A 25656-nucleotide genomic window follows, 5' to 3' on the forward strand; every position below is an offset into this window, starting at 1 on the left:
TAATTTGTAGTGGATAGTCTTTCAACACTGTATGTGTAGACAATATAGTCATATGCAGAAATTGGCACTCATTTTGTTTGATCTCTGTAAAACATCTTTTTAGGGAAATAACTTTTATTACAGGAGATTATGATCTTGTCTGACATACAGAATACCTGTGAATCTTTAGGGGAGCCGTAGCGTGTCATGAATGAGGGAGAGGAAGGAGAAAGATCAGGTTTATTTTCACTGATGCAGAATTTTTGAAAAACCCCTGTTGCACTGCTGTATTTGGTTTTCAAGCAGCACTTGATATGATATGTGTCTTACACATACCACATCAAGTAATGTTTTAAGAAAAGTAATGTTTTGGCATGAAAAGGGAATTTTAAATTGTAGTGATTAAGTTTATATATTTTATAAGCAATTTGAGTTTTTGGCTTTTCCTGTTGACATTGTGTAAAGTCACTTTCAGTTTGATTTTTGGGTTTCTTTATAGGAAAACTCAATGTTAAGGCTACCAAAGGGAGCCTGTTTGCTGTTGTATCTAATCTTGCTTATCAATAACTGGGTGCTGTATCTTGGGGAATTTTTAGCCTTGTTTTCTGAATGCATTGAGGTGCATCACTTAGACAATGATGCTGCCTGCTGGTGGTTGCTAGGTCCTGCATTCCAGTGACTTTGGAGCTTTTGGTCAGCTAAACTAAAATGAATAGATGTGTCTCAGGACTATAACACTTCTGCAAGGTTTGTGTGGATATTAGAGTGGAGAAGAGACTCAAATAAGAGGCCTCTTCTTCCCTAGGGGTCCTTGAAATTTACAGTGTGGCTTTGTCCTTTCTGTTTGAGCACTATCAGTCAGTCTGTACATGACTGCCCCCTGCTTCTTTCCTGTAAGTTTGCAGCATGACAGAGCTTAGAGGAGGAAGATTTTAGTGTACTGGGGAAAAACTGATGGTATTGGAGTGGAGTGAGGAACATGGAAAGATCTGTAGAATGCTGAGGCTGGGGGAACTCTGACAGGTGGGATGTGGGGGCCAGTAGGTTATAAATAGGTCATAACCTATAAATAGGTTAAACTATGCTCATTGGTAGGGATTTTTACTATTAAAAGAATAAGTACTTACTGAGGCAGCGTCCAGTAAAACAACATTTCTTTGTTCACAGCCTTATTCATGCAGGATCAGTGTGTTGTTACTTCCTGGATAGCATAGGAATAACATTTAGCTGAAGTTCAAAATAAAAATAGGTGCAAGATGTTTTCAAAAACGTCAAGATACCTGCATCTGATTTGCTTTTCTCATAAGATGGACATTAGCCTTTCATAAGGTGGGTGTGACAGATTAAGTCATGACAATGGTAACATAAAGAAATTAGTTGGTAGAAATTGAACTGAGACTTTAGGCTTTCTGTGGCTAACTTTTGGTGAAGAGTTTAATGTATACCCCATGCAGATAGGATTTCTGAATTCCCATTAGCCATCTAGGCACTGGTGTCTTTTTATATGTGAGGTTTTTAAAATAGGAGTACAAATGAGACATGCCTTTGGATTTAATTAAAGAAAAAAAGGCTCTAAGTAGTCTTTCAGAAAAAAATCTTGCTTTAATATGATACCCTTTTGGTTTATGTAAGTTTTCCTGTTACCTCTCTGCTTGTACTGTTTCTTACTTTAAAAATGCATGTTGTGGTAGTTTGGTGGGGCATTTTAGCTCCTGAATAAGTGGGTTTGAATGGAACAGACTTCTGGGATGGAGGGGAGTCAGTAATGCTAATTTCAAAGCCCTGCACTCTTCAGTGTGATGTTGCTTAGCAACCCATCTTCCACTTTTGCCTTTGATGAATAAAAGAGGAGAGTGAAGCTGTGGGTTCTATTGATTCATTCACTGGAACTGAAAATCTAAGCATCTTGTAGCTATAGCTACATAAGCCATAGGTGTCTCTTCCTCTTCTCTCTTGTCCCCCTTTTCATCTGCAGGTACAGAATGCCTAGAATATCTTCTAAAGGAAAGGAAATGAATTTTGGTAACCCTGTGCTAAATACTATTTTCTGTTTTAATTTTCAACCATTTTTTTTAGATTTGTAGAATGCTAAAAAGATGGTCTAGGAAGTATCATTAGGCAAAAATAATTAGTATAAATAGCTAAAAATAACTAAACTAGTAAGATTCTTAACACAATAAGAGTGGAAGGAATTTGTAGGGGGTTTTTTCCCATTTCTGGACTAGGTTTGATTATCGCAAATAATTTCTCAAATATGGCTACAGTAATTTTTGAAAGGCTGTAGACTTCCTAAAATCAGACAGCTCTGGTTTAGTAACCTAAAATTTCATCTTTTTATTCATTAAATGAGTGAGTAGTTTTATGAACATACTTAAACAGAGCTTATAATGTTAGACAATTTGCTGAAGATTTTCTTTGAAAGGTGACATTTCAGGAAAGTCTCAGTGGCAGTGGATTCTGGCTCCTCAGAAGTTGATGATAAAGAACTCATTAATGGGTTCCATATACAGTGCTGAACAGGGGAAAAATAGGAAAATAAGAAAATATTTCACTAGCAAGTACTTATCCATCAGCTTATGACTATGCCACTTTTCAAAAATATTAACAGTGGTTTTGCTATCTAGCTTCATTTCCTCTGTGTTTTTACCTGTTGCTTCATCTTTCAGTGAAATTAGAACTCTGGTTTTTGCAACATTGACCTGCCATAAAATGTAAAGAATTGGACCATTACTGCAAAAATCTCATGCTTCTGTCTCTGCTAAAAGTTGTTGCTTTTATTAGTTGTTGCTTATTATGTGACATGGTGCTTGCCAAAAGAGAAGCTGTGTGAATGGTCTGTCTTGTTCTGAGGTGGGGTTTTACTTTGATATTCTTGATGGTTGGGGTTGGGTGTTTGGGTTTTTAAAGGAGTCAGTATACCCTTTAGTGCAGGCTTTATTTTGGGAAACAGCAGATTTTTTAAAAGTTCACTCTAGAAATTTGCCTTACTTGAATTTTGTGCTACAAAAGTTGAGCACTGGCTGTGTCTGTCTCAGGTGCTGTAGTGCTTAGCACAGTTTAGGCATCAGCTGTCAAAGTTGTAAGGAAGGATTTTAACATTCTAGAAATACAGAACCTATGAATTGTGAGAGATTCTAGTCTGAAAATATATTAAGTGTTCCTGGGCAATATTAATCCCTAAAAGAACTGGCATCACCATTTTTGGCACTGCTGTGACACAAATAAGTACAAGTACTGCCAACTCCCCTTGTACTTGCTGAGCACGTTTAGATACCTGTGGTTCAGCAGCTCATAGAAAAAAGTTCCGAAGTGCTGCTGTGAGAGGGTGATTGTGCTGCTGTTATTTGAGTGTACAAAGCAGGGGAGACTCTACACTCTGTAATATGGGAGCGCAAATATTACTTTGGGTTTTTTCTCCCCCACATCAAACCATGCTTCCGTGGAAAAGTGATTTTGTACTTATCTCTCTGAGAAAGTGCACTGTGAAGAGAGAGAGCTCGGTGTGCTATCCCTTCTCCCAGTCTGTGATCTCACCCTCAGAGGGATGTTGTGTTGTTTCCCAGCACTGGGAGCGCTTGGTCAATCCCACCTAGCACAGGGTGTCCCTTGGGTGGTAGAAGCGAGCCCCGCAGCGCTGCCGGGAGCGCGCACAGCCAGCCCCGTGTGCCGGGATGGGCTCACCGGGCGCGTCCCCGGGGCCGCCTCGCGCACCTGGGCGCCAGGTGAGGGCGGGGCGCGGGCGCGCGGGCGCAGGCGCGGAGCCGGCCGCGCGCACCTGGCGGGCGCGGGGCGGAAGCCGCAGAGCCCGCCCGGCTCCGGCCTCCCGGGGCTCCGGTGCCGCTCGCTCGGCAGCGCCTTCGCCGTCCTCCCGCCGACGAGGTGAGTGGGGGAGCCTCGGGAGGCACCGCGCGGCTCCGCTCCTCCTTGGCCTCTCCAGGGGCTGTGGTGGGCGGCGGGGCACCGTCCGGTGCCGCTTCTCCTCCGCTCGCCGCAGCCCGTTGCGGGCGCGCCCGGCGGGGCTCTGCAGGCGGGCGGGAGCCGTGAGGTCTGGGGGCGGTCCTGGGGGGGGGCGCGGGGCCGCGGCTGCCCTGGGCCGGGGCTGCCCTGGGGGTCCCCCTCAGGCGGCCCTTGGCGCGCACGCCCCACGCGCGGTGCCCTCAGTCCCAGCGAGGCCGCCGGGGGCCTGCCCGGGGCCGGGCCAGCCCAGCCCAGCCCTGCGAGCTCCGCTCCGCGGGAACGCGGAGTGGGCGAGGAGCCCGGGCTGCCGCCTGTGCGGACACGGAGCTCCGGGAAGTGCCGGCCGGATGCACTGTCCAAACCGAAGGTATTGACCGAGGGAGGTGTCTCTGCCACGTACGGATCCCGCCCAAGGGTTTGCCCACAGTACCGCATTGATTCGGGACGGCAGGGTGGTACCAGTTGTGTACGCTGCCAGATAACTCTGGTCTATTTCATCCTATTCCGAGGGCTTTTAAAGAGTTACCGCATTGTCTGTCCCCTCCGGCAGTTTGTTAGTCTTCTGCACAGCAGGTGACTATACTTAAAACAATGTTTGCTTAGGTCTGGAAACTGACAGAAGAAGTGTACTTTAAATTTAGTAACCTCAGTGTCATGGTTTTTAAATTTTTTTAAACTTTGTGTAAAATATTCCTTTACAAAGAAGAATTTATTCATAAAAATTTTAGCTGGTTAAATAAAAAAATCTTACTGGAAATACAAATATGTATGCATCTCAGTAGTGTTGTATATGTTAGTGTTCTGTAACAAAAAGACCTTTGTTTAAAAGATTATCAATTCTATTGATCAATTCAGTCTTGACTAAAGGCAGTTGTACACTGCTGAGCTGCCAGACTTAGAGCCTGAGACAAAGCAGCCAACTTACAGGGTTTGGTTTCCTTTTTTAGCCAGGTTTGCTCAATGGCCTGGTCAATTTGGCATCTGCTACTGTCATCTTGAGGCTTCTCAATAACAGAGCAAAGTAAAAATTAAGTTAGTTACGGAGAGCCTGACTTGCTATTTTTGTTGCACTGTGGGAAGGAGCAGAAGACCAGTTTTCCTCCTCGTAACTGCTATTGCCACTTAACTTGTCCCTTTTTTTGGGGTGGGGTGGGGTGATACCAGAAGCAGCCCGGATATCTTGAGCCCTGTCAAAATAGGAACAAGGTATAATTGCCCTCTCTGTGCCATTTTCCCACTGTCTGTGGTTCGCACAGGTAACACACTGTGCTGCTTTGAGATCATTTTTTGCTTTGCCATGTTTGCTGCCTGGTTCGCCTGTTCGAAGAGCTGTTATCTAGTCCAAGGTTTTCCCTCTTTTGGAATCAATGTAGAGAATCATGCTCATGGTATGAAATGCTGATCAGTTGCCTGCCAACATGAGTTTCTTATTCGAATCTGCTCATTGTTGTGCCTGTCTTCTACAAGATCTGAGAGTGCCTCAAGTTTCTAAATTATAAAGTGCTAGATTTTTTTCAGTCATGTAAAGCATGGATTTATTCACTTACTGTCTGTCTTACTCTTGCCTGATTTTCCCTAAGACTCACTGAGATAATGTACCATAGGAAATAGTTCTGCTTACAGAGATCATATCACAAAACCAGTGACAGTGATTCAGCAATTAAATTTTAGCATCAGTGACTAACTACAGTGGACTAACACAATTCAGCAGTGAAATGTGTCTGGAAAAGAGACACTGAAGTGGGAAGAGGAGGAAAGTGAAGACAGCTATTGAAGCTTCCAACAAAGATTAGTTTAGCAGTCAGTAACCCAGTAAATCTCCCATGAGGAAACTCTCTTTGCTTTACACCTATCACTTCAACAAAAGTTTAAGGCCAGTTAAAAAACTGTAATTTTACGACCTGCACTTGACACTTGGATGTTTTTGTTATCTTTGAAATGTTGCTACAATCAGGAAAACAAACAAAAGTCCTTAGTTATGGTCCAGACATTATCTTCTGGTGCTTAAATGAAAATGAGACACTAATCCTTCTAAGTTAAAACAGCACTTTACAGCTGCTATCATGCTCACTTGTCATCATGGCATCTTTAGGGACAATCTAAAATAATTTTAACAGAGGGCCAAAACAATCTGACCAAGGAAAAAAAGGAAAATACAGAGTTGAGTGAAATTTTAATTTGAGATAAGTGCATGTCATTTACATGTCTGTAAAAATAAGCCATAAATATTTTTATAATAATGGTTACTGTGTATTTTTACTATTCTGTCAATTGTCAAAGGGAGCTGTCTGTCTCTGCGTGTCACATGCAGTGCTTGGCTGTAGAAAAGTGGTAGTAGTGCTAATTTTGAAAGAGCACGTGAAAGTTTGAGTTTGAAGCACTTCCATCAGAATACATAGAAGGAGGTTTGGTGATGGTTTGTTTAGGGTTTTTCCTCATGTTTTTTTTTTTTAATCTAAATGAAACTGCTGAAGGAGATACTTGACCAAGTTTGTTACAGCAAGCTGTTCTGGGCTGCTGTTGCTCAGAACTTCCTCAGCTTCTTCAGCATGCTCCTCCAGAGGTACAGCTTCTCCTTTCTCTGTCATGATCAATGAGGCAGGTTACATCCAGTATTTGCTAGAATAACCTGTGCTCTTAATGTTTCTAAAATGAAGGCTCAGGAACTGAACACATGCAGAATTCCTTCAACAACTTTTTTTCAGGAATAGAACCACATTTCTACTGACTGAGCTTCAAAGAATGTACCCGGAGGAACAGCACTTGGGGTTTGTGAATTTCTTTTAGGTATGTGTACCCTATTAGGAGTGCATTCAGTAGGAACCGACTGAAACAGATAAGCAAGTGTGGAGATAGAAACTAAGCAGCTGATTCTGTTTCTCATTTTCATGTCTTTAGTCTTTAACTTCTGTACATTTCATTTGATCATTTGTTCCTTTATTTAAATCATGACCTAATATTCTTGTAAACAGTAGCACAGTTTACCAAACTTCAGCAACTTGTTTAATTATCCCAAATTTCTGAAGTGCTTCTGAATGGTTTTTATTCTATGAAGAATCTTCATATTCCATATAAAGCTAGACCTTTATGAAGGGTTCACTCTGAATTGGATGTTTCTTAGTCTGTCACCAAAGGCACTTATGTGATTGGATGTTCCTCTGAGAGGAACTTCTAGGAAGTGCAAACAGTTTTGATCAGTGATTTATTTTTTTATTTATTTGCCAACAGAAAAAAGCATCAATTTCCATGGTGGTAGAAGATGAAAATATAATTTACCAAACTGATTATTTCAGTAACTAATGTTTTAGTAGCACCTACATTGATGCTCATGCAAAGAAAATAAAAAGCCCTGTTTAGAATTTTAGATTCAGAAATGCCAGTAGGGGAAGTAGCACTTCTTACAGTTAAATATCCTGAATATCTTTGTCAGACTTGCACTGATTTGGTGAGAGCAGTTGATCATCATTGTCAAGTTTGTTTGGTTTTTTCCCTATAGTATTTACTCAGTATTTTTATTCACACCCACCTTCTGATTAAGGGGACTCTTAAGGTTTGAGGAAGGGATTGTATGCTTTGATGACAAGTAGAAATAGACAAACTTTTTCTGAGACTGTGCTTCTCCAATTATAGAAGAATTTGATCAAGTTGAAGCCAAGTTATGTAGTTAAGTGGTTTTGATTAGAATAATTCTGAACCATTGTTTCTAATTTTTTAGCTTTTTTTTGTTTGGTTTTAGTATTTTTACTTACTCTTTTAGATGTTTATGTTCTGTAAGCAATATTGTCAGGAAACATTTGAAACCTGGTTGACATTCGGAAAGAAGAAAAGTAGATTTTAAAATACTTTTTGTAAAAACACAGAGGTCAAGTATATCTTTGATACTGACCCCAATGAATTTTGTCTTGCATGACTGGAAAGAATTTCTGCTGACTTGGGTTAATAATACTTTTACTTTTTTATAAAAGATTATTCTCTACAGTGTTGTTTAGATCAAGCTAACAAAAAAATCAGAGTTTTCTACTTGTTGGCTACATTAGCAAGGCTTTCTTGTAAGAGTTTTTGCAGACAGTCTGACATCAGAACCAGTGGGTGGCATAGTGTAACATAGACTGCATTGAATTCTCACACTGCCCATGTGATGTGGTTTGAAGTAGCGTGGCAGCTGCTTTTTGGCACTTTTAGAAGAATTTAGTAGGACATTTTAGTTTTCTGGGTTTTTCTTCCCAAAAAAAAAAAAAAAATCCAACTTCAGATGTTTAGGGCTAGTTATTTCAAAACGCTGTAAGAATCCAGACTACTATTAGTGAAAATAACACTAATGAATAGAAGATTAAATGCTTTGCTAAACAGTCACCCCAGGGAGTTTAATCATGCCACATATTTCTTCATCATGTCCTGGAGGAGTGAATAGTAGCTTGGTCTGTGTTTGCTGACACATGGCTATGCCATGAAAATGTGAGAGGCATTTGTGGGGAATAAAGATTGTATTTCTGACTACAAAATTATCCTGGTAAAAACCCTAAGTAAAATACAGCTTTCATGGCAAAAGTTCTTGGGACAATGCAGCTTCTGTTCTAGAAACTGCTACTCTTTTGTGTGACAAAGAAGTCTTCTCTTATTGTAAGCAATATCCCTATCAGATATTTTGTCAACAATGCTACACTCAGCATTTGTCTATATCAAAAGATTTTGCTGTATGCTTGTGGCAATCAAGCCTCTGTCCACCTGGTGTTTGCTGCATATAATATTCCAGGACTGTCACTTGATCCTTTCTTAAAGAAACATCACTTGCACTTGTTTCTGTGTGTGGCCTGCTGGTAGAGTTTACTAATCCACACTGAAAGGGTTAAGTTGTGTTGCTGTCTTCCACAACCCACCTAACTCCAGGGAAGGTTCTTTTCTAGGGACAGGCACATTTCATACGAGTGTTGTGGCAGCATTCTCCACATGTCTCCTGTTTCTAATGCCTCTTATGGCATCATGTATCTCAAATATATGTATAGATAGATAGAAAGATAGAGGTATATATATGAAGATGTTTTCTTTCCATTTGAGGAAGATATATTTATATTGCTTATTGATTTCCAAGCTTTCAGATTTACTAGTATCTTATGTGCTTGTGCATGGTGTACTCAGAAACAGTAATGTGATTATTTTCTTTTTGATGGTGTTAGGAAATCATTCCTGGTTAGCAACCTGCAGAGGCTGTAGTCCCTGCAATGCTGAGTGCTGATCTGTACATATAGTTGGTGTTTTACGTTGTGTATTGCATTTTCATGGCAAGGTTAGGATGGCTGCACAGGTGGCCTCTGTGCTAAGAGACATGGGGCTGCCCCCCACCTCCAGTCTCATCCAGGGCTGAGCACAGCTGGTTCCAGCCAGCTGTAGAATAGACCCACTGTTGGCCAAAGCTGAGCCACCCAGTGTAGCAGGTGGTGCCTCTGTGATGAGGTATTTAAGAAAGGGTAAAAAATACTGCACAGCAGCTGTGAGAAAGAGGAGTGAGAAAAATGTGAGACTCTGCAGAACCCAAGGTCAGTGGAGAAGGAGGGGAGGAGGTATTCCAGGCACTGGAGCAGATATTCCCCCTTCAGCTCATGGAGCACTCTGTAGTGAAGAATTTCTCTGCAGCCCGTGAAAGGACCACCCCAGAGGAGGAATCCACTCTGCAGCCTGTGCAGCACCCCAGGCCAGAGCAGGTGGATTCACCCTGAAGAAATCTGCAGCCTATGGAGAGCCCATGCAGGAGCAAGATCCTGGCAGGAGCTGTGGCCCATGGATGGCCCGTGCTGGAGCAGTTTATGCTGAAGTACTGTACTGCATGGACAGAACCTGTGCTGGAGCAGGGGAAAAGTGTGCAGAGGAAGCAGTGCTCAAGTCTTACAAGCTAACCACAGCCCTTATTATTCATTCCTTCTGACCACTAGGCAGAAAGGAGAGAGAAGAATTGGGAATAAAGGAATGAAGCCAAGCCAGGGGAGGTAGCTTGAGCCTTTGTTTCTCACCATCCTACTTCATTTTTAATTGGCAGTAAATTCAAATTCATCATTACAAGTCTGTTTTCCCTGTGACAGTTACGGCAAGTGATCACAGTGTCCTTAGCTCAACCCATGTAAATTTCCATCTTATTTTGTCCCCACTGTCATGCTGAGGATGGAAAGCAAGAGAGTGGCTGGGTTGGTATCTGGCAGCCAGTCAAAATCAACCCACCAGACATTGTGAGAAAACAAGACATTTTTCAGTCTGGCAGTTTGGTAATTTGGTTGCAATCCTTTCATTGGGAAGAAAGTTTTTACTTGTAGTGTTCCATATAAAGGTATCAGTATTGTAGTTCAAATGTTTCAGCAGTAAGGAAAAATGGGAAAATAATACGTGACACAGAAGTGGACTGGTTTTTTTGGTTTGGTTTTTTTGAAATTTTGTGAGCTGAGAAGCATGGTTTTGGTACCTTTTAGTATGATCTAATGATTATATGTGAAAAAAATAATGGCAGAAACTTGAGAATTGTTGAAATAAGTTGATTGAAAAGTCTTTCCTATATTTTAATTCACTTTCCACATGGCTCTTTCTGACATGCAGCTTAAACTAATGTATTGATGCCACCTGTTCTTCTTCGGTCCCATCATTTAACTAAAATTCCTTGCTCTATAAGACTTTATTCTAATTTTAAACAAACCCCTTGGAAGCAAATAAACTTGAAGTAGTGGCACTATGTAGAAATAATGTTCTATTCTTGATGGTATGCCTGATTTCTGGTTCTTCTATATGTATTTAACAAATAAAACTCAAAGCAAAAAGCAGGGAAAGGGCATTATGGGCATCTTATAGATAGGTTTGATGTATCTTTAAGTGATACGAGTGTTAGCTTGCATAACACTTGACTTTTGGGAGTTGTGAATTAATTCCTTCCCATTAATTTCTTACGGCTTTACATAGTTTAATATACTGATGATGTCTCAATTAATACTGTTTGCTTTAATTTACAGGTGTTATAATTTCAAGAAATGCTGTGCCATATTTGAAGAACAACACTCACAGAAACTTCTGCTGTGTGAAAATTTTTAAAACTAGAATGGCTTTGAAAAAGACACCTAAACTATTTAAGACATTTTTTCACTGGAAACTTTGGAAGTTTAGCATTATTGTATTTGTCTTTCTGGTATTTTTATTTTTATTACAAAGAGAAGTGGGTGTTCAAGATTTTAAGGATGAAGCAGGGATTGAGCCAGTTGTTGGAAAGAAAAGTCACGTGTTAGGTCTTGTGTTAAACGCTATGAACAATATCAAAGGTGCAAAGCCAAAAATGCAGATAAAAGCACCCATTAGGCAAACTAAGGTTCCTGGACAAAGACACTGCTTGCCAGGGCACTATACTCCAGTGGAACTGAAACCCTTTCTAGATCGGCCCCTTCAAGATCCTAATGCTCCTGGAGCTTCTGGCAAAGCATTTAAAACCATCAACTTAAGTTCAGAAGAACAGAAAGAAAAACAGGCTGGAGAAGAGAAACACTGTTTTAATGCATTTGCAAGTGATAGGATTTCTTTACACCGAGATCTTGGACCAGACACTCGACCTCCTGAGTAAGTTGAAATGTGTATGTCCTGATAGTTGAAAAACTTCTCAGAAATTCAGCCTGTAAAGTGATTTGAGTTCAGCAGTGGGTGATAGTTTAGGAAAGTCTCCTAGCTATACATAATGATTGGCTGTACATAGTGATCCACAGTGCCAAAGCCAAGAATGTTTAGAAAAGCTCACTTCTTTCATGGTTTTGAATTCAAAGTAACCATATTTAAATAAGGTGTTCTGATTTTGCCTTTAAGGCTAAAATTTCTGAGTAACTTTCAGGAAGCCTGCTTAGTTTTACTTAGAATAAAACTAAAAATGTGGTTTCAACATTTTTCCAATTAAAACACCACCCCCCATTTTTTTACCATTCAGTGTTAATATAACTACATAATTTAATTTAATAAATTAGGAATTTAGGCATAATTTAATAAATTTGGATTTGTAAACTGTTGAACAAGGGAATGGAAGATCTCAGCAGCAATCTTATAGTATTGAAGAATTTTTTAAATGTAGACTGCAGGACTTGGGAGAGTGGGTTTTAGTAACAAGCAGTCTCTCTCAGTGTCAGATGAAATGTTGTCAGCCATCTGTGCCAGAAGTGGCTGAACTTACTGAGCTGCTGCTGATACACACTGCAGCTCACCATAACCTCTCCTAGAGCATAACTGGGGAGGCAATGACTCCGGTTATTACCTTGGGGTGCCCTCCAGGCTCTAAAGCTGACAGGCCATAAACATTAAGTGTGCAACTTATGAATACAGAATTGTCATCTTTTCATTGGATCGAAAGTGATGTTTGGGATATGTCAGTCTTGAAAAACTATGGGCTTAAACTTGTATCCCTTGAATGGGACATGCTGCCCTAAGCCTTACATAGCACTTCTACAGAGCTTTGAAATTTGAATTAGATAGGTTATATTTTCCTTACAAACTCTGATTTTTTTCTAATAAATATTCTTCTTTGTATTCTTAGGTTTCAGCAGTAATAGTGACTTTTGAGTTAGCTCAGTCAGTACCTGCTGTTCTCAAGAAAATAATATTTTTTTCCTAAAGAAGGCCTGGGTGTTATATGAAATATACTCAAATGTGTGTGAGACAGAAGCAAAGCTAAGTTATTCAATTCTCAGTCATGTTATTAAAAAAATATTCTGCTTCAGTTGAAGTACTTACCTTTACACTCCAAAGCTAGGATAGAAAGCAGAAAAGCAGAACTATGTAATGTCCATAATTACAAAGTTTTGTACTAGAAAGAAAAGTTTAAGAGTCTGAGTAAGAAATTGTTGTCCATTTTGTTACCCCTGACACTTTCTAATTTGTAGATGTATTGAACAAAAGTTTAAGCGCTGCCCACCGTTGCCAACCACAAGCATTATCATCGTTTTCCATAATGAAGCGTGGTCAACTCTGCTCAGAACTGTCCACAGTGTGATGTACACATCTCCTGCCATACTGCTGAAAGAGATTATTTTGGTGGATGATGCCAGTGTAGATGGTAAGAAGTCTTCCTGCTTTTGTTTTTAATTGAAAAGGTTACCCTTGCAGATAAATTGGCTAAGGTCTCTTTCCCACTATTGACATTTATAACAGTATTTGAAGTGGTTTTGTTTCTTTCTTTTTTTTTTTTTTAATATAAAATAGCCCTTCTCCATCATTTTTCCATAAGGTAGTTAAATATGAAATTCCTGTGCTCTAAAAGATTTTTAAACCCACTTTCTTTTTTTTCCGGTTCTGATTTACCTGCATAACTGCTTTCATGACAAGTAGCTTTGTAATTTTTGTTTCAAACCAATTGCAATTTGTAGAACAAAGTATCCAAGTATAAATTGGCCCAGACTTGTAGAAATTTGCATTTTATCACAGTGGTTGTCTTTAGGCAAATAAAATTCATTGATATGAAGGCCACTGTCTTTATTAGAAAGCAAAATTATTTAATGGCAACATAATCTTCAACAGTCAAGCTGAGTCTCAAAAATAATTATATAAATTCTTAGTGTATACACAATGTAAGTTTTGTATGCTTAGCTTTAGATAAATGTGTTTATACATACTTCTACTAATGTATTTGCACCTTTTTGCAAGTCTGCATTGAGTATATTGAAACACTTGGATGTGAAGCGTGTTCAGTAGTACAGGATAATACTTAGAATGGGCAGAATAAAAAAGATGATGTGGGATGTTTCATGAGAGACATAGGTTTCTTTCTCAAAATCTGAACATTTAAATAGTTTTCTATATGGCTTCTGTTGCTGTTGTAAATACTGTAGCCTTTGAAACCTGTGTAAATGTGCCATCATTAAGGAAAGAATTTGCATGTGCTGCAGATAACGTAAGGGTGAGATCCATTTACTATGAAACTGAATTGGTATTCAGATGGTTGACACTGCAGCAGAGATGTACTAGCACGTCCTTTCTTGTTTAGAATTATTTTAATGTTCCATCTCCTGTTCTCTGCTGGTTACCTCTTCCTACACCCCTACCCCCAAAATATACTCAGCCCCTAAAAATAACCTTCAGCAGATAGGAACTTTTATGGCTTTGGTGTTGAGATAATTTCTGGGGTAAGTGTGAGCTGTTTATCTTGTTCACTTAATAGTGGAACATTTTGGGCAGTGTTATGTGTATACACTGAATATCCTGACACTGATTTCTCTTTCTAGAGTACCTGCATGATAAACTAGATGAATATGTGAAACAGTTTCAAATAGTTAAAGTAGTCCGTCAGAAGGAAAGAAAAGGTCTGATCACTGCACGGTTGTTGGGAGCTTCAGTAGCAACAGGAGAGACCCTTACCTTCCTGGATGCTCATTGTAAGTGTAACCTGTAAATATGCCAGGTCAGGCTTATAATGCTGTTGTCTTTAATTTATTGTTGCAGACGTTTTATTGATTATAAATGTTAGCAATATATATCACCTTTCCTATTGCTATTTTATATTATTGAAAGTATAATTAGCAATGCTTTTTAAAAATAGTCCATATTGGCTTGCTGGACATGTTAAAATATACCCTGTGTAGTACTTTCTAGCCAAGCAAAAATTCAGTGTTCCCATTTTCTCCACAGGTGAATGCTTTTATGGCTGGTTAGAGCCATTATTGGCAAGAATTGCTGAGAATCCTGTTGCTGTTGTAAGCCCTGACATTGCTTCTATTGATCTCAATACCTTTGAATTCAGTAAACCATCTCCTTATGGGCATAGCCACAACAGAGGAAATTTTGATTGGAGTTTGTCATTTGGATGGGAGTCTCTTCCTAAACATGAGAATAAAAGAAGAAAGGATGAAACCTATCCAATTAGGTAAATTTAATTTGAATACTGTTTTAGTCCTTCTGTCTTCACAGAGTTTATCTTGTGAACAATAGTTTGTAAATAAATTAGCTCTTCTGATGAGTATAATCAGACATCTTAGCATCTTAGATGTTTTTTGTAATACTTTCTTTGTGAACCACATTTTAAAGCATTCATAAAAATATAGCCTCATCAAGATAGTAATTGCTCTGCATTACTTCTTCTACATACAGTGGAAATTACCTGTATTCCTAGGGGGGAGGTGCAGAAGAGGATTATACACAGTTATTTTCAGAGACAGTACAATGATTCTGTCTCCTCATTCACTTTACTGGAAAGAATGACAAAAAGGGTCAGAGCACCCAAATACCAGGCTGATAACGCCTGTAGTGATTTGATGATAATTGTACCTGCTTTGTCCACAGACAGCTTACTGGTCTGTAGGAGTTGTACTTTTGCTCGATTTCCTCTCTACAGAGAAAATTTGTTTGTTTTCCTGATGCTTTCTTTTATGCCAGCAGTTTTTAGCCTGAACAAGTTCTTAATAAATGGCAATAAGATGTCAAATGAGACTCTGTGTGAACATACTTAAGTGCTAGAAGTACTATCTATGCCAGGAATGTGCATCACTGTAGTGAAATACTAACAAGTGCATGGAAAATTCCTAGAACAGTTGCACCATGATTTCACATCTATATTTAAAAAACCATTCTGTCTTTCTCAGTAAAATTTTGTTTTTGCAGAACACCTACTTTTGCTGGAGGTCTCTTTTCAATATCAAAAGACTACTTTGAACACATTGGAAGCTATGATGAAGAAATGGAAATATGGGGAGGTGAAAATATAGAAATGTCTTTCAGAGTAAGTTTAGCTCCGTAATTAGCAATTGCCTCTATGTTGACAGTGTACAGGGGATTTGAGAATAAATTAGTATTAGATATTGACTCCTCTGCTCAATCAGCCAACTAGGACAAGGAAAATTGAATTACTAATTACCTATTAAATAAAATGCAAACATGCTCACTAAGCTGCTTTTAATTTTTTTAAAATGCTTTTAGGGTTGCTATCTGAAATGTGTGTTTTCAGAGCTTATATGATTAGGAAATTCACTGATGGTATGCCTGATATACGTACTCTTGCTAGTGGTTTGATGTGTTCTGGCAAACAATAATATTACTGAATTTTTTTCCACTCCCTGAATTCAAATTGCAGCGTACTTACACACTAAATGTTATTATTAGGTATGGCAATGTGGTGGACAGTTGGAGATCATGCCTTGCTCTGTTGTTGGCCATGTCTTTCGCAGCAAGAGTCCCCATACTTTCCCAAAAGGTACTCAGGTGATCACACGCAACCAAGTTCGCCTTGCAGAAGTGTGGATGGATGAATATAAAGAAATATTTTACCGAAGAAACACAGAGGCAGCAAAAATTGTGAAACAAGTAGGTGGTGGTGGTGGTATTAGAAATCACACTTGCTGCGGTGAAAGTTTTGGTGAGCAAAAGTTATTTATTGACAAAGTATGTAAGGATTCTAGATATTTTAATGAAAAGACTGTTTAGTTTGCTTAATGCTGCAGCCCCAACAAACATGAAGAAACCTAAAGCGTTTGGGTGATGAATGTTGATTTTGTATGGTGAGGTTTTTTTATTAGTGTTTTTCTTCATACATTCTCCTGGGTTGTTTGCATTGTGCAGGTACAGGAACTACCAGAAGAACACGAGAAAAACTAATGGGTGTAGACAATGTAAACTAATTTATTTTCTGGAGTGAGAAAAATGTCTTGTTAGTTTCAAGTTGCTTAGTATTCTTACTGAAAAAGCAGGTTTTGTGGTTCTTTAGCAGCAGAATAAAAGTTACTTGATGATGGACAACCATCCTGTCTCTATCTGCTTAAAAAGTCAGTTATTTTCAAGTAAATAAATATTTGGGGTTGAGGTTGGGTGTTGGGTTATTTATTTTGTAAGTTTTCTGCCAAGCTAGAATCTAGTTTTCTTTTGGAAGTTGTTTTTCCCCCTTCACTTGATAAATTTTTATGACTGTTGTATCACTGAAAGCGTTACATTTCCTAGGCATGTCCAGCAGCTAAACAACTGAATTTTGTTTGGGAGATTCTACATTGTACTGGATATTATGCTAATTATTTTATTAATCCAGTTTGTTGTTTCAGCTTACACTTTTAGTGAGATCAGATGGCTTTATGGCTGTAATCATTATGTTCTTACTTGCACCTTCCCACTTCATGGCACTGTTAAAACTTTCTTGGGACTAAAGATACTTCTATGTTTTCCATCTTGCAATGTATTTTTCTTGCAAGTGCTTTGAAATGCTGCAGGCAGGATGTCAGTGGTGTTATGACACTGAAAGACAGCAGTAACTATAGTAGTACAGCATTAACAAGAAAAAAATCCACAAATGAAGCTTAAAACTTGCCTAGTACTACACAGAATATCATAGCTTTATTTGTGCAAAATGAATGTTAATATATTTATATTCCATCTTCTTTACCTCCTTTCCTCAAACAGAAAACATTTGGAGACATATCAAAAAGAATTGCTTTAAGGCAGCGCCTGCAGTGTAAAAATTTTACCTGGTACCTCACTAATGTTTATCCAGAAGCATATGTGCCAGACCTGAATCCTTTGTTTTCTGGATATGTAAGTTTAATTTTAATTATTTCCTATATTACTCAAAGTCCAGGAAGTTTGCTAATCTCTCGTACTACTTTAGCCACAGCTTTTAGACTTTAGCTATCTTCAACTGCTCTAGGGTTTTCTGTCACTACTCTGGACAAAGAATCTCTTCTGCATTCCTTTTATAGCTTTGTCAATAGCTGTGCCATTTTCATTTTTCATTTATGTCAAAAGTCATTTTCCCTGCCAAATAACTTTAGACATTGCATTGCTATAACAAAGTAATAGCTCTTAGCTTGAGGTGAACATGAATTTTTAGCATGTATTTACAAATAAAACTTTCTCTTCCTCCTGTTTTAAATATTTTATGTGTATCTGTTCAACCTGTGATTTGAATCACAGTAACATTGTACAGAGCAGGCTAATAAATAACTCCATGTGTGACGGTAGTTACTAGGCTTTTAGTTAGAAAAGATTACCTGAGGAAATAGGATTTTTAGATTTGAGTATAGCAGAAAGTAAAAAGGAACAAACAGCTGTAATTGCTGTTAAACTAAAGGTGACTTTTGTCTCTGACTGAGACAGTTTGAGTTTCTGTCATTCCACTGAGCTTTTTTATCCTGACAAAACCCTTTCTTTAGTTAAAAAATATAGGTAACCGCATGTGTCTGGATGTTGGTGAAAATAACCATGGTGGCAAACCACTGATTATGTATTCTTGTCATGGACTTGGAGGAAACCAGGTAAAATATTTAATACCTGATTTTTATTCTTTCATCTGTTGCAGCTTTTCTGTATAAAAACTTTAAATTAATTTTAGAGAAATTGACTAATTTTTAATATGCAATTTCTCTCTCCTTATCTCTTTTTTCCTTTATTTTCTTTAACAGTTAATTCCTATATATATATTTAAAGAAAAATTCCATACCACTCTTCATGTCATGTCCTGTTTCTAATGTTTTAACTTCAATATACAAATTCAGATTTCAAACACACTTGCACTGCTTCACTTGCCTTCTCTTTTCTGTGCAAAACCTTTTCATGCCACCCTTACTCCTGTCTTATAAGTGTTGTCTTCTTAATTCTTCCTTTCCTTATGCTTCCTCCTATTGCTTCTTTCTCTGTCACCAGGACTCGCAGTGTCAAGGAAGATGTTGGTTGGAATCCAGCCACTGGGAGCCCAAGTGTCCAGGCCTGAGCCACCTTCCCTATCACGCTTGCAGCCTCACAGTGTGAGGTCCAAGTGGCCTATCCTGTGCTGGCTAATGCAAGTGAATAATATGATTCCATTTGTTCAAGAGGAGCTCTCTTGGGTCCATGGCTCTTGGAGGCAGCCATGCTGCTCTGTTCCTTCTACAGTATGACTTGCAATAGATGTCAGATATTGAATCGTTCCATCATTACTGTAATACTAACAAAAAGAACATCTCCTTCCCTGCCCAGAAATGCACACTTCTCTGTTGCTTTTAAAAGTGATCCTTAATAATTAAAGGTCAGCAAAGGTCTAAAATTTTTTATTAAAATATAATTGTTATCTTATGGGAGGGAGGGTGTTAATAATTTTTTTTCAATCTTAAAAGACATCCATTGATGGCACTGTGAAAATTGAGACACGTAATCCTAGTCAGGTGATACCTTCTTACTAATCATTTTTTGTGAGACATAGCATGCTGTCTAGATTAAGAACTACCCTATTATGTTAGCTTCTTACAGGATTGAATTTGGGGTTTTATTTGATTGTGGATTAATACTATTAGCCTTTTCACATTGTCACAGTCATTAATTTGGGAACACTGTACAAAGACATTGTATTAAGAGATCTGCTGTATGTTTCTATTGTTCTCTGAAGTTATCTTGGGCTATACTAAAATTCTATTCTTTCAAGTGTTATGTTTTTTGTTTTCCCTCCTTCTACAAAATAACAGTCTGAATCCCTTTAAATGCCAGCCTTCAGAGAACTGATTTTGCTGATAATGCTTAAGACATGCATATTTGCTTACTTGACCCTTCTCATTACAATGCTCTGTTTTCAGTTTCCTTTATTCTTTATCAGACTTTCAGCAGTGTAGGCTGATTATTTCCCCTGCTGTCATCTTCATCCATATATTTGAAATGGGAATATAAAAGAGAACCTAGTTTTCAGAATTGTACATCAGTTGTGTGTTATTCTTCCTTGTTAGAATACTGGAGGCTGGAAACATGCCCATCTCAGTATCCAAAATTAATAAAGTTCTAAACATAGCTTTCAAGTCATTATTTTCAGGGCTTGCAGAGATGTTGAAGTTCCAAAAATAAAAGGACAGATGAAGTCAGATTACCAAATAAAGAGTAAATTACTATGTCTGAGAGCTAAATGGCTAAGCAGGTCACTCCTTCACTACCTGTTTTGAGGACTAATGTTGGTCCTAGAGTCTGCTTGTTCCTCAGTGCTGTTCCCATGGTTTCCAGGGTAGTGAGGAGATGATTGCTGACCACTGGAAAATGGAAAGCCAAGGGGGGTAACTGAGCCTGGCCTTAATATTCAAAGGAAAAATATGATGAAGGTGGCTGACATCCAGAGGCAAGAAACAGTAGCAGTGAGATGTAATGTTGGGGACTCTGCTGGTAAATGTGGGGAAAAAAGGAAGAGACCTGATGTTAAGTTAGGGCTGAAGGGGTAAAAGGACAGCTCTGTCTGTAACTTTTAGAAGTAAATCCCTGTTAGGATCAGAATTATAGCTGAACCTTAGGAGTACTCTGTTGTCAGGAAATGAGCTCACAAAATACATGCTTATAATTTTCTAATGGTTACCTCACAAGAGGCTATAACAGCATCCTACTGTTCACATTTATTGTTTAGATCAAGCAGCAAAAGTTGGCATACAGCAATCAGCATTGTTTCATGTGATAACTTTTCTTTTTGGTTGCTCTAAGAAAAATGAAAATCTAGCAACAGAATTGAATACAGATTTTTAGTTAAAAAATGCGAAAATTTAAGTTATCTTAAACTATATCTACTCTTCAGTTTGTCTCTGAATTATATATGGTCTGTGTGGGAGTGAGATTTTACATGATAGTACACATGCAGCAAATGTTATTTCCTATTTACACATACAAGTATAAATTAGTATTGGATTACTACTAAAAACTGCTTTTAGTTTTGTAAACACTTTTGAAGTGTCTGTGCTAAAAATCAGAGGAATTATTCTGTAGTCTCAAATTTTTGAATAAGGAAAGAAATTTATTACTTTCTGTATGGGACTTTGAAAGGCTTAATTTAGTTTAATACTTTTCTTTGTGTTTGTTTACCAAAATTTTCTTTTAAAATTATTTTAATAGTACTTTGAATATTCTGCACACCACGAAATTCGCCATAACATTCAGAAGGAGCTTTGTCTGCATGCTTCCAAGGGACCTGTGCAGCTTCGTGAGTGCACTTACAAAGGCCAGAAAACCTTTGCTGTTGGGGAGGAGCAGTGGCTGCACCAGAAGGTACACATCCTGTGCAGTGAGATGGCATTTTTATTAGTTAATTTTGGATTTTCAATAAAAGCAAAAACGCCAACAAGCAAAAACTCTGAAGCCAAAAAAATGTAAGTTTAGTTTTGGCAGGAAAATGGACATAATTTCAGCTTTTCAGTTGCAGATCAAAACTTCATGTCACTAGTAGGAATGTCACTTAAAAAAACAGTTGATATCCTTTTAGTGTGTTTGTCTAGACATCTAGACATCCACCTGGAAGTCAATTCAGATGCTTTGTATATTTTGTACATCTGTATATTCAGATGTTTTTAAAATATTCAGATGTTTTAAAAATATTTTACAAAATTTTCCTAACAAAGCAAGTTGGCACTTACATAGTACCTGTGTATTTTCTAGCCCCCTCTACAACACCTGTATGAGCTTACTCTTTAACACCCAGCTTGGGGGAAGAACTGTGGGGGGAACTAGCATGTTCATTGTTTGTTCACTTTTCTTCCTTTTTTTCCTCACTTTAGGATCAAACTCTGTACAATGAAGCACTACATATGTGCCTTACAGGAAATGGAGAGCATCCGAGTTTGGCATCCTGTAATCCATTAGACCCCTTCCAGAAGTGGATCTTTGGCCAGAACGATTAATATTTGATATTATTGGCCACAAGCATTTTATTAAAAGAAAAGAACCATTCTGAACTGTGATGATATGCATATACTGGATTTTTTCATGATAGTTTAAATGCAAAATGTTTAAACAGTTTCTTTTCCCTCTTAAGTTGGATATAAAATGCATCATAAGAGATTCCCTGGGAGTCTAGTATACCAAAGATCATTGGGATCCTGGTTGTATTTTGTTTACAATATTTCTATGATAAGACTTTATATGTTGACCACTGATTTATGGCTCCTATTAGGTCTCTTATCTTAGGGGCCATATGTGGGGGGTTTTTTTTGACATACTGTAAGTACTTCTGAAGAAGACTAATTTACTCTGTAGTGTCGTGAGAAATTATTGTCTGCTGTCTAAAACCCAATACACTTTATATGTATGTTTTTATGCTCAAATGGCTGACTTTATTTTTTTTATAATTTACCTTAGTCGGTGCAACTTTCTCAATATTTTTTTAGTCTCTTCACTTAAAAAATTAGATCATCAGGTCAAAGCCAAATAGGATACCACATTGTGCTCAGCTTCTAGGAACTCAGTTGTTTTTTAGAAGAAAAAAGTAATTTCACTGAAATATGTATATATGATTATTTTAATGGAAAATCTGCTTATTTTGATACTAATCTTTTGTTTAGCCAAAACTTCTTGTATAATTTTTTTTTATTTTTCATGCACTTAAAATTTTATTATAAAGTTTTATTGTAGTAGGCTCTTGAGCTGCTTAACATTTACACATTTTTTCAGTATTCTATTCATTATTACTTTTAAATTACATGTTATCTAGTAAACTTCTGCTCCTACCTTCTAATGTTTTATGCAATATTTACCTCAGAGGTTTCTAATGTTATCCATATGCAATTTCTTGTGCCAACACTTGCATATTATTTTTTTTTTTGTTTCTGTTTCCTGTTACAAAGGACTGATCTCAGATTTATCTGTATGAATGACACCTTGGCCTTCCTAACTATTCTGCTAATAGAAAATAATATAGCAAATAGAAATTCTGTATTATAGAAAATAATATAGAATCATCAAATATATAATCATTTTTTTTAATTTATAAAGTGGAGACAAAAGTATTTAGCTGCATGATCAAATATAAAGCTGAGAATAGATTTGAAGGAGTGGGTATTAAAGGCTTAATAGGACAAGAATACACTAATAATAAATCTGTTCTTTTGTCCTACTAAGTAATATCATTACAGATAAATGCTAACTTAAGTCTAGTGGGTGAATTGTTGATGACGTGGGATTTTTTTACTTCTGTGGTGGGGAGGGAGCCTGTTCATGATTTAATGGTACCTAACGAGTTCAGTTTCCAAATAAAAGCACGAAAAATTCTTTTCAGTACTTATAAGTCATCTAAAAGACAAAAAAGTGTATAAGCAAGGACCAGTGATAATTTGCCAGAAGCTTTAATGCTAATTTATTTTTCAGGCTTGATAATGCCTTTGAGTTGTGTCTCAGCTTTTGTAAGGCTTTTGGAGACACCTGCTGAGAGTATCCCAGGAAATTTAAGCTGTACAACTTAAAATAATTTTATACAGAGTGAACAGAAATTGTTGAAAAGACTGTACCAGGAAGGGTTATTTATGCCACTGAAACTGCAAGGTTGTGTGGAACAACACTGAACAAAGATCTGCCTGCATCCTCTGATAAATATTTTACTTTGGTAATGGAATGTAAAGTATTATTCCTTTTGCAGATCAAACCAATATTTGAAGGCCAATACACACACTTGATAAAACGGGGGAGTTGAGGAAAAATATAACACGGGTCAATGAGAAAATTGTGGAATATGAATAGAGGATGGGCGATTACCCAGAGAGCAACTGTGTTGAACCTTTGGTATGGAATGGAAACTCAGTGTCTGAGGAACCTGTTCTAGGAGATATTTGGTGTACCAGTTTAAAAGTTCTTGTTCATTTACTTCTCAGTTCATGTTATAGAGAAAATGCATTATTTTTAATATCACTAAAGGATCATTTCTTCATGCAACCTGTTTCTCTTAGAAGCTTGTCATATTGGGATGTGCACATATGAAACATCATTTATCTACACATCATCAGTTGGGTTTTGCCATTTGTTTGTGTTTGTGGTTTTTTTTAAGAGCTAACATTTCAAACCAGGGTAGAACTTCAATTGCAAGGAAACGAGTGTTCTGTTGCACTTGGAAGTAGGAACTTCTCCCTAAGCAATGCTAGAGAAGCTCCACTTTGTATTTTTTGGATTTTTTGCAGGTATAGCAATATATGTAGGGGTTTTTTGCAGAGATTAGGTATAGCAATTCACCTAGTTATTATATTTTGTATTTAGTTCTAGGTATAGAAAGGGAAATTAATTCTGTGATTTTAAAATGGTCTTTTAAAGATTTTCCTTTCATTTTTTGAGACTTCTTTTCTGGTCTAACATAGGTCACTAGTACAAAATACATATTATATATAGTATTTTTTATGGTATGTTAACTATCATAGTTAACTATCATAGTTCCTTAAACTGTGACATTTTAGTCTGTATTTTGCAGTACCTAGTACACCAGTTGTCTTGGGCTCTCTACAACCTACCAGAAAAGAGGGAAGCAGATCTATAAGTAAAGGAACATTTTAAATGACTTTTTTGGTTCTGTTCTGTTTGAAGATGTGAAATTAACTTTTAGGTCACAGTGACTATTACACTTCCAAATATTTGTGTGTGTGTGTGTGTGTGTGTACACATATATAGGCATCACCAATAAGAGATCTGTAAATGTGACTAGAGGTTTAGGAAGTTGGATTTTGGGTTTGGTTTTTTTTCGCTAATAAAAAAGCAGCATTATCTTCTGGCTGTTGATAATGTTCTCTTGAAAAAGTGGCTAATAGTTTTTAATAATTAGAAAGGCTTGCTGAACAGGAGTTTATTGCAGGAGGTGCTCTGTCTCTTTTATGTCTTTTGGTGTTTTTTAAGTCAGCTGTCTTTCAGTAACGTTATAATGCCCTTCTCTGCCCCTATGAAGGGACAAAGGTGAATAGTATTCCATATACAGCATGTAAAAATTGGTACTTCCATCAGATGGATGTATAAACTGCTGAAGGTCACTGGAACAGCTGTTATAACCTCCATCTCACTGTGCTCTCTTACACATCCAGAGAGTAATCCCAAGTGCTGAAGAAGGCTTGACTTCAGACCAGGCCAGTTGAGCCACACTCCCAGCAGGACGAAGCAGGTCCTAAACCTTTTGGGACTTTAGGGGCAGTGGCTCTGGGTGCCACTGCCTGTGAACAAGAGGTCCCTACTGGTTGGTTGTGGCTCCACTTGGTTATGACACCTTTCACTGCAGTGGGAATTTGCCAGACCACTATATCTGAGGATTTTTTTTTATCACTCGTGGGAGTAATTGCTGCTTTACTCTAAGGTGAGTACAGAAGAACGTGAGTACTATTAACAGACCTACAGGTGAACCTTAAGAGTTAAATCTTCCTACTGCTGAAGGGGCATCCTGGGATCTTGAATTTGAACCAGTGTTGAAAGATGTTTTATGTTTGATTGTATCAGTGTGGCTTAGCAAGCCCTGGAGCAGCCTTTTAGCCACAGTTCAAAGCAATGCCAAAAGCAGTCTAATAGCAAATATGGACTCCCAACAGACTACAACCAAGTGATACCCTCATTCCTGTGAGAACTTTCTTATAATCTAAAGCACAACCTCTCATCTTTATAGTTTGGTTTTTGTTTTTTTTTAATACAAACATTTTAGCTCTATGTAATTTATCAGATAAGAAAACTTAAGGACAACTTACTTTTTATAAATCGCAGTTGGAATAAATATCAGAATAAAAAGATAGCAGAGATTGTGCTGTGATTGTTAATTATTTTCTTAATGAAGCTATGTTGATCATCAATTTTCAAAATAAGCAGTTGTCCTGAAATGTAGCAGTATTCTTTGAATGCTGCCATTGAAATGATCTGATGTGTAAAATTACTGCAAATTGTCCACCAGAGAGAGCTGTTGCAAAATTTTATTCCAACAGCTGTTGAAAACAATTGTTTCATTACCTTATTATGAATCAGGTACAGTATTTCCCTGGCCACAGAAAATTGTAGGCAGTAGTATCATTAAAGGGCAAATTGATATAC

General features: G+C 37.8%; 1 protein-coding gene across 4 annotated transcripts; it reads left to right on the forward strand.

Moving 5' to 3' along the window:
• The first annotated feature begins 3762 nt into the window (after positions 1–3762).
• Positions 3763–24360, forward strand: GALNT3 (polypeptide N-acetylgalactosaminyltransferase 3). 4 transcript variants are annotated; one of them, XR_011680385.1, is made up of 11 exons: positions 3763–3858; positions 10923–11517; positions 12822–12994; positions 14160–14309; positions 14563–14797; positions 15532–15649; positions 16030–16230; positions 17314–17445; positions 18063–18164; positions 18553–18913; positions 20740–20866. XR_011680385.1 is itself a non-coding variant. In XM_071435007.1 (11 exons), the coding sequence occupies exons 2-11, from the start codon at positions 11009–11011 to the stop codon at positions 21519–21521; spliced, it is 1896 nt and encodes a 631-aa protein (XP_071291108.1). In that variant the 5' UTR covers positions 3763–3858; positions 10923–11008; the 3' UTR covers positions 21522–24360. The 4 variants fall into 4 exon arrangements, 3 of the variants coding, with proteins under 3 accessions (XP_071291108.1, XP_071291111.1, XP_071291110.1); XM_071435007.1 differs by lacking the exon at positions 18553–18913 and adding an exon at positions 21399–24360 and having other exon boundaries at positions 20740–20892; XM_071435009.1 differs by lacking the exons at positions 3763–3858; positions 18553–18913 and adding exons at positions 4084–4303; positions 21399–24360 and having other exon boundaries at positions 20740–20892.
• The last annotated feature ends 1296 nt before the right edge of the window (positions 24361–25656 follow it).

The sequence above is a fragment of the Agelaius tricolor genome, unplaced genomic scaffold, assembly GCF_023055355.1.
Source record: "Agelaius tricolor isolate 1412-34295 unplaced genomic scaffold, bAgeTri1.0.p SCAF_10, whole genome shotgun sequence".
NCBI lineage: Eukaryota > Metazoa > Chordata > Aves > Passeriformes > Icteridae > Agelaius > Agelaius tricolor.

What these genes read in the sequence shown, in the direction of transcription:
- GALNT3 (XM_071435007.1), top strand. Translation starts at nt 11,009, where the DNA reads ATGGCTTTGAAAAAGACACCTAAACTATTTAAGACATTTTTTCACTGG. An exon ending in GGATGATGCCAGTGTAGATG is followed by an intron (nt 12,995 to 14,159) that starts GTAAGAAGTCTT and finishes TTCTCTTTCTAG; the next exon opens with AGTACCTGCATGATAAACTA. An exon ending in TACCTTCCTGGATGCTCATT is followed by an intron (nt 14,310 to 14,562) that starts GTAAGTGTAACC and finishes TTTTCTCCACAG; the next exon opens with GTGAATGCTTTTATGGCTGG.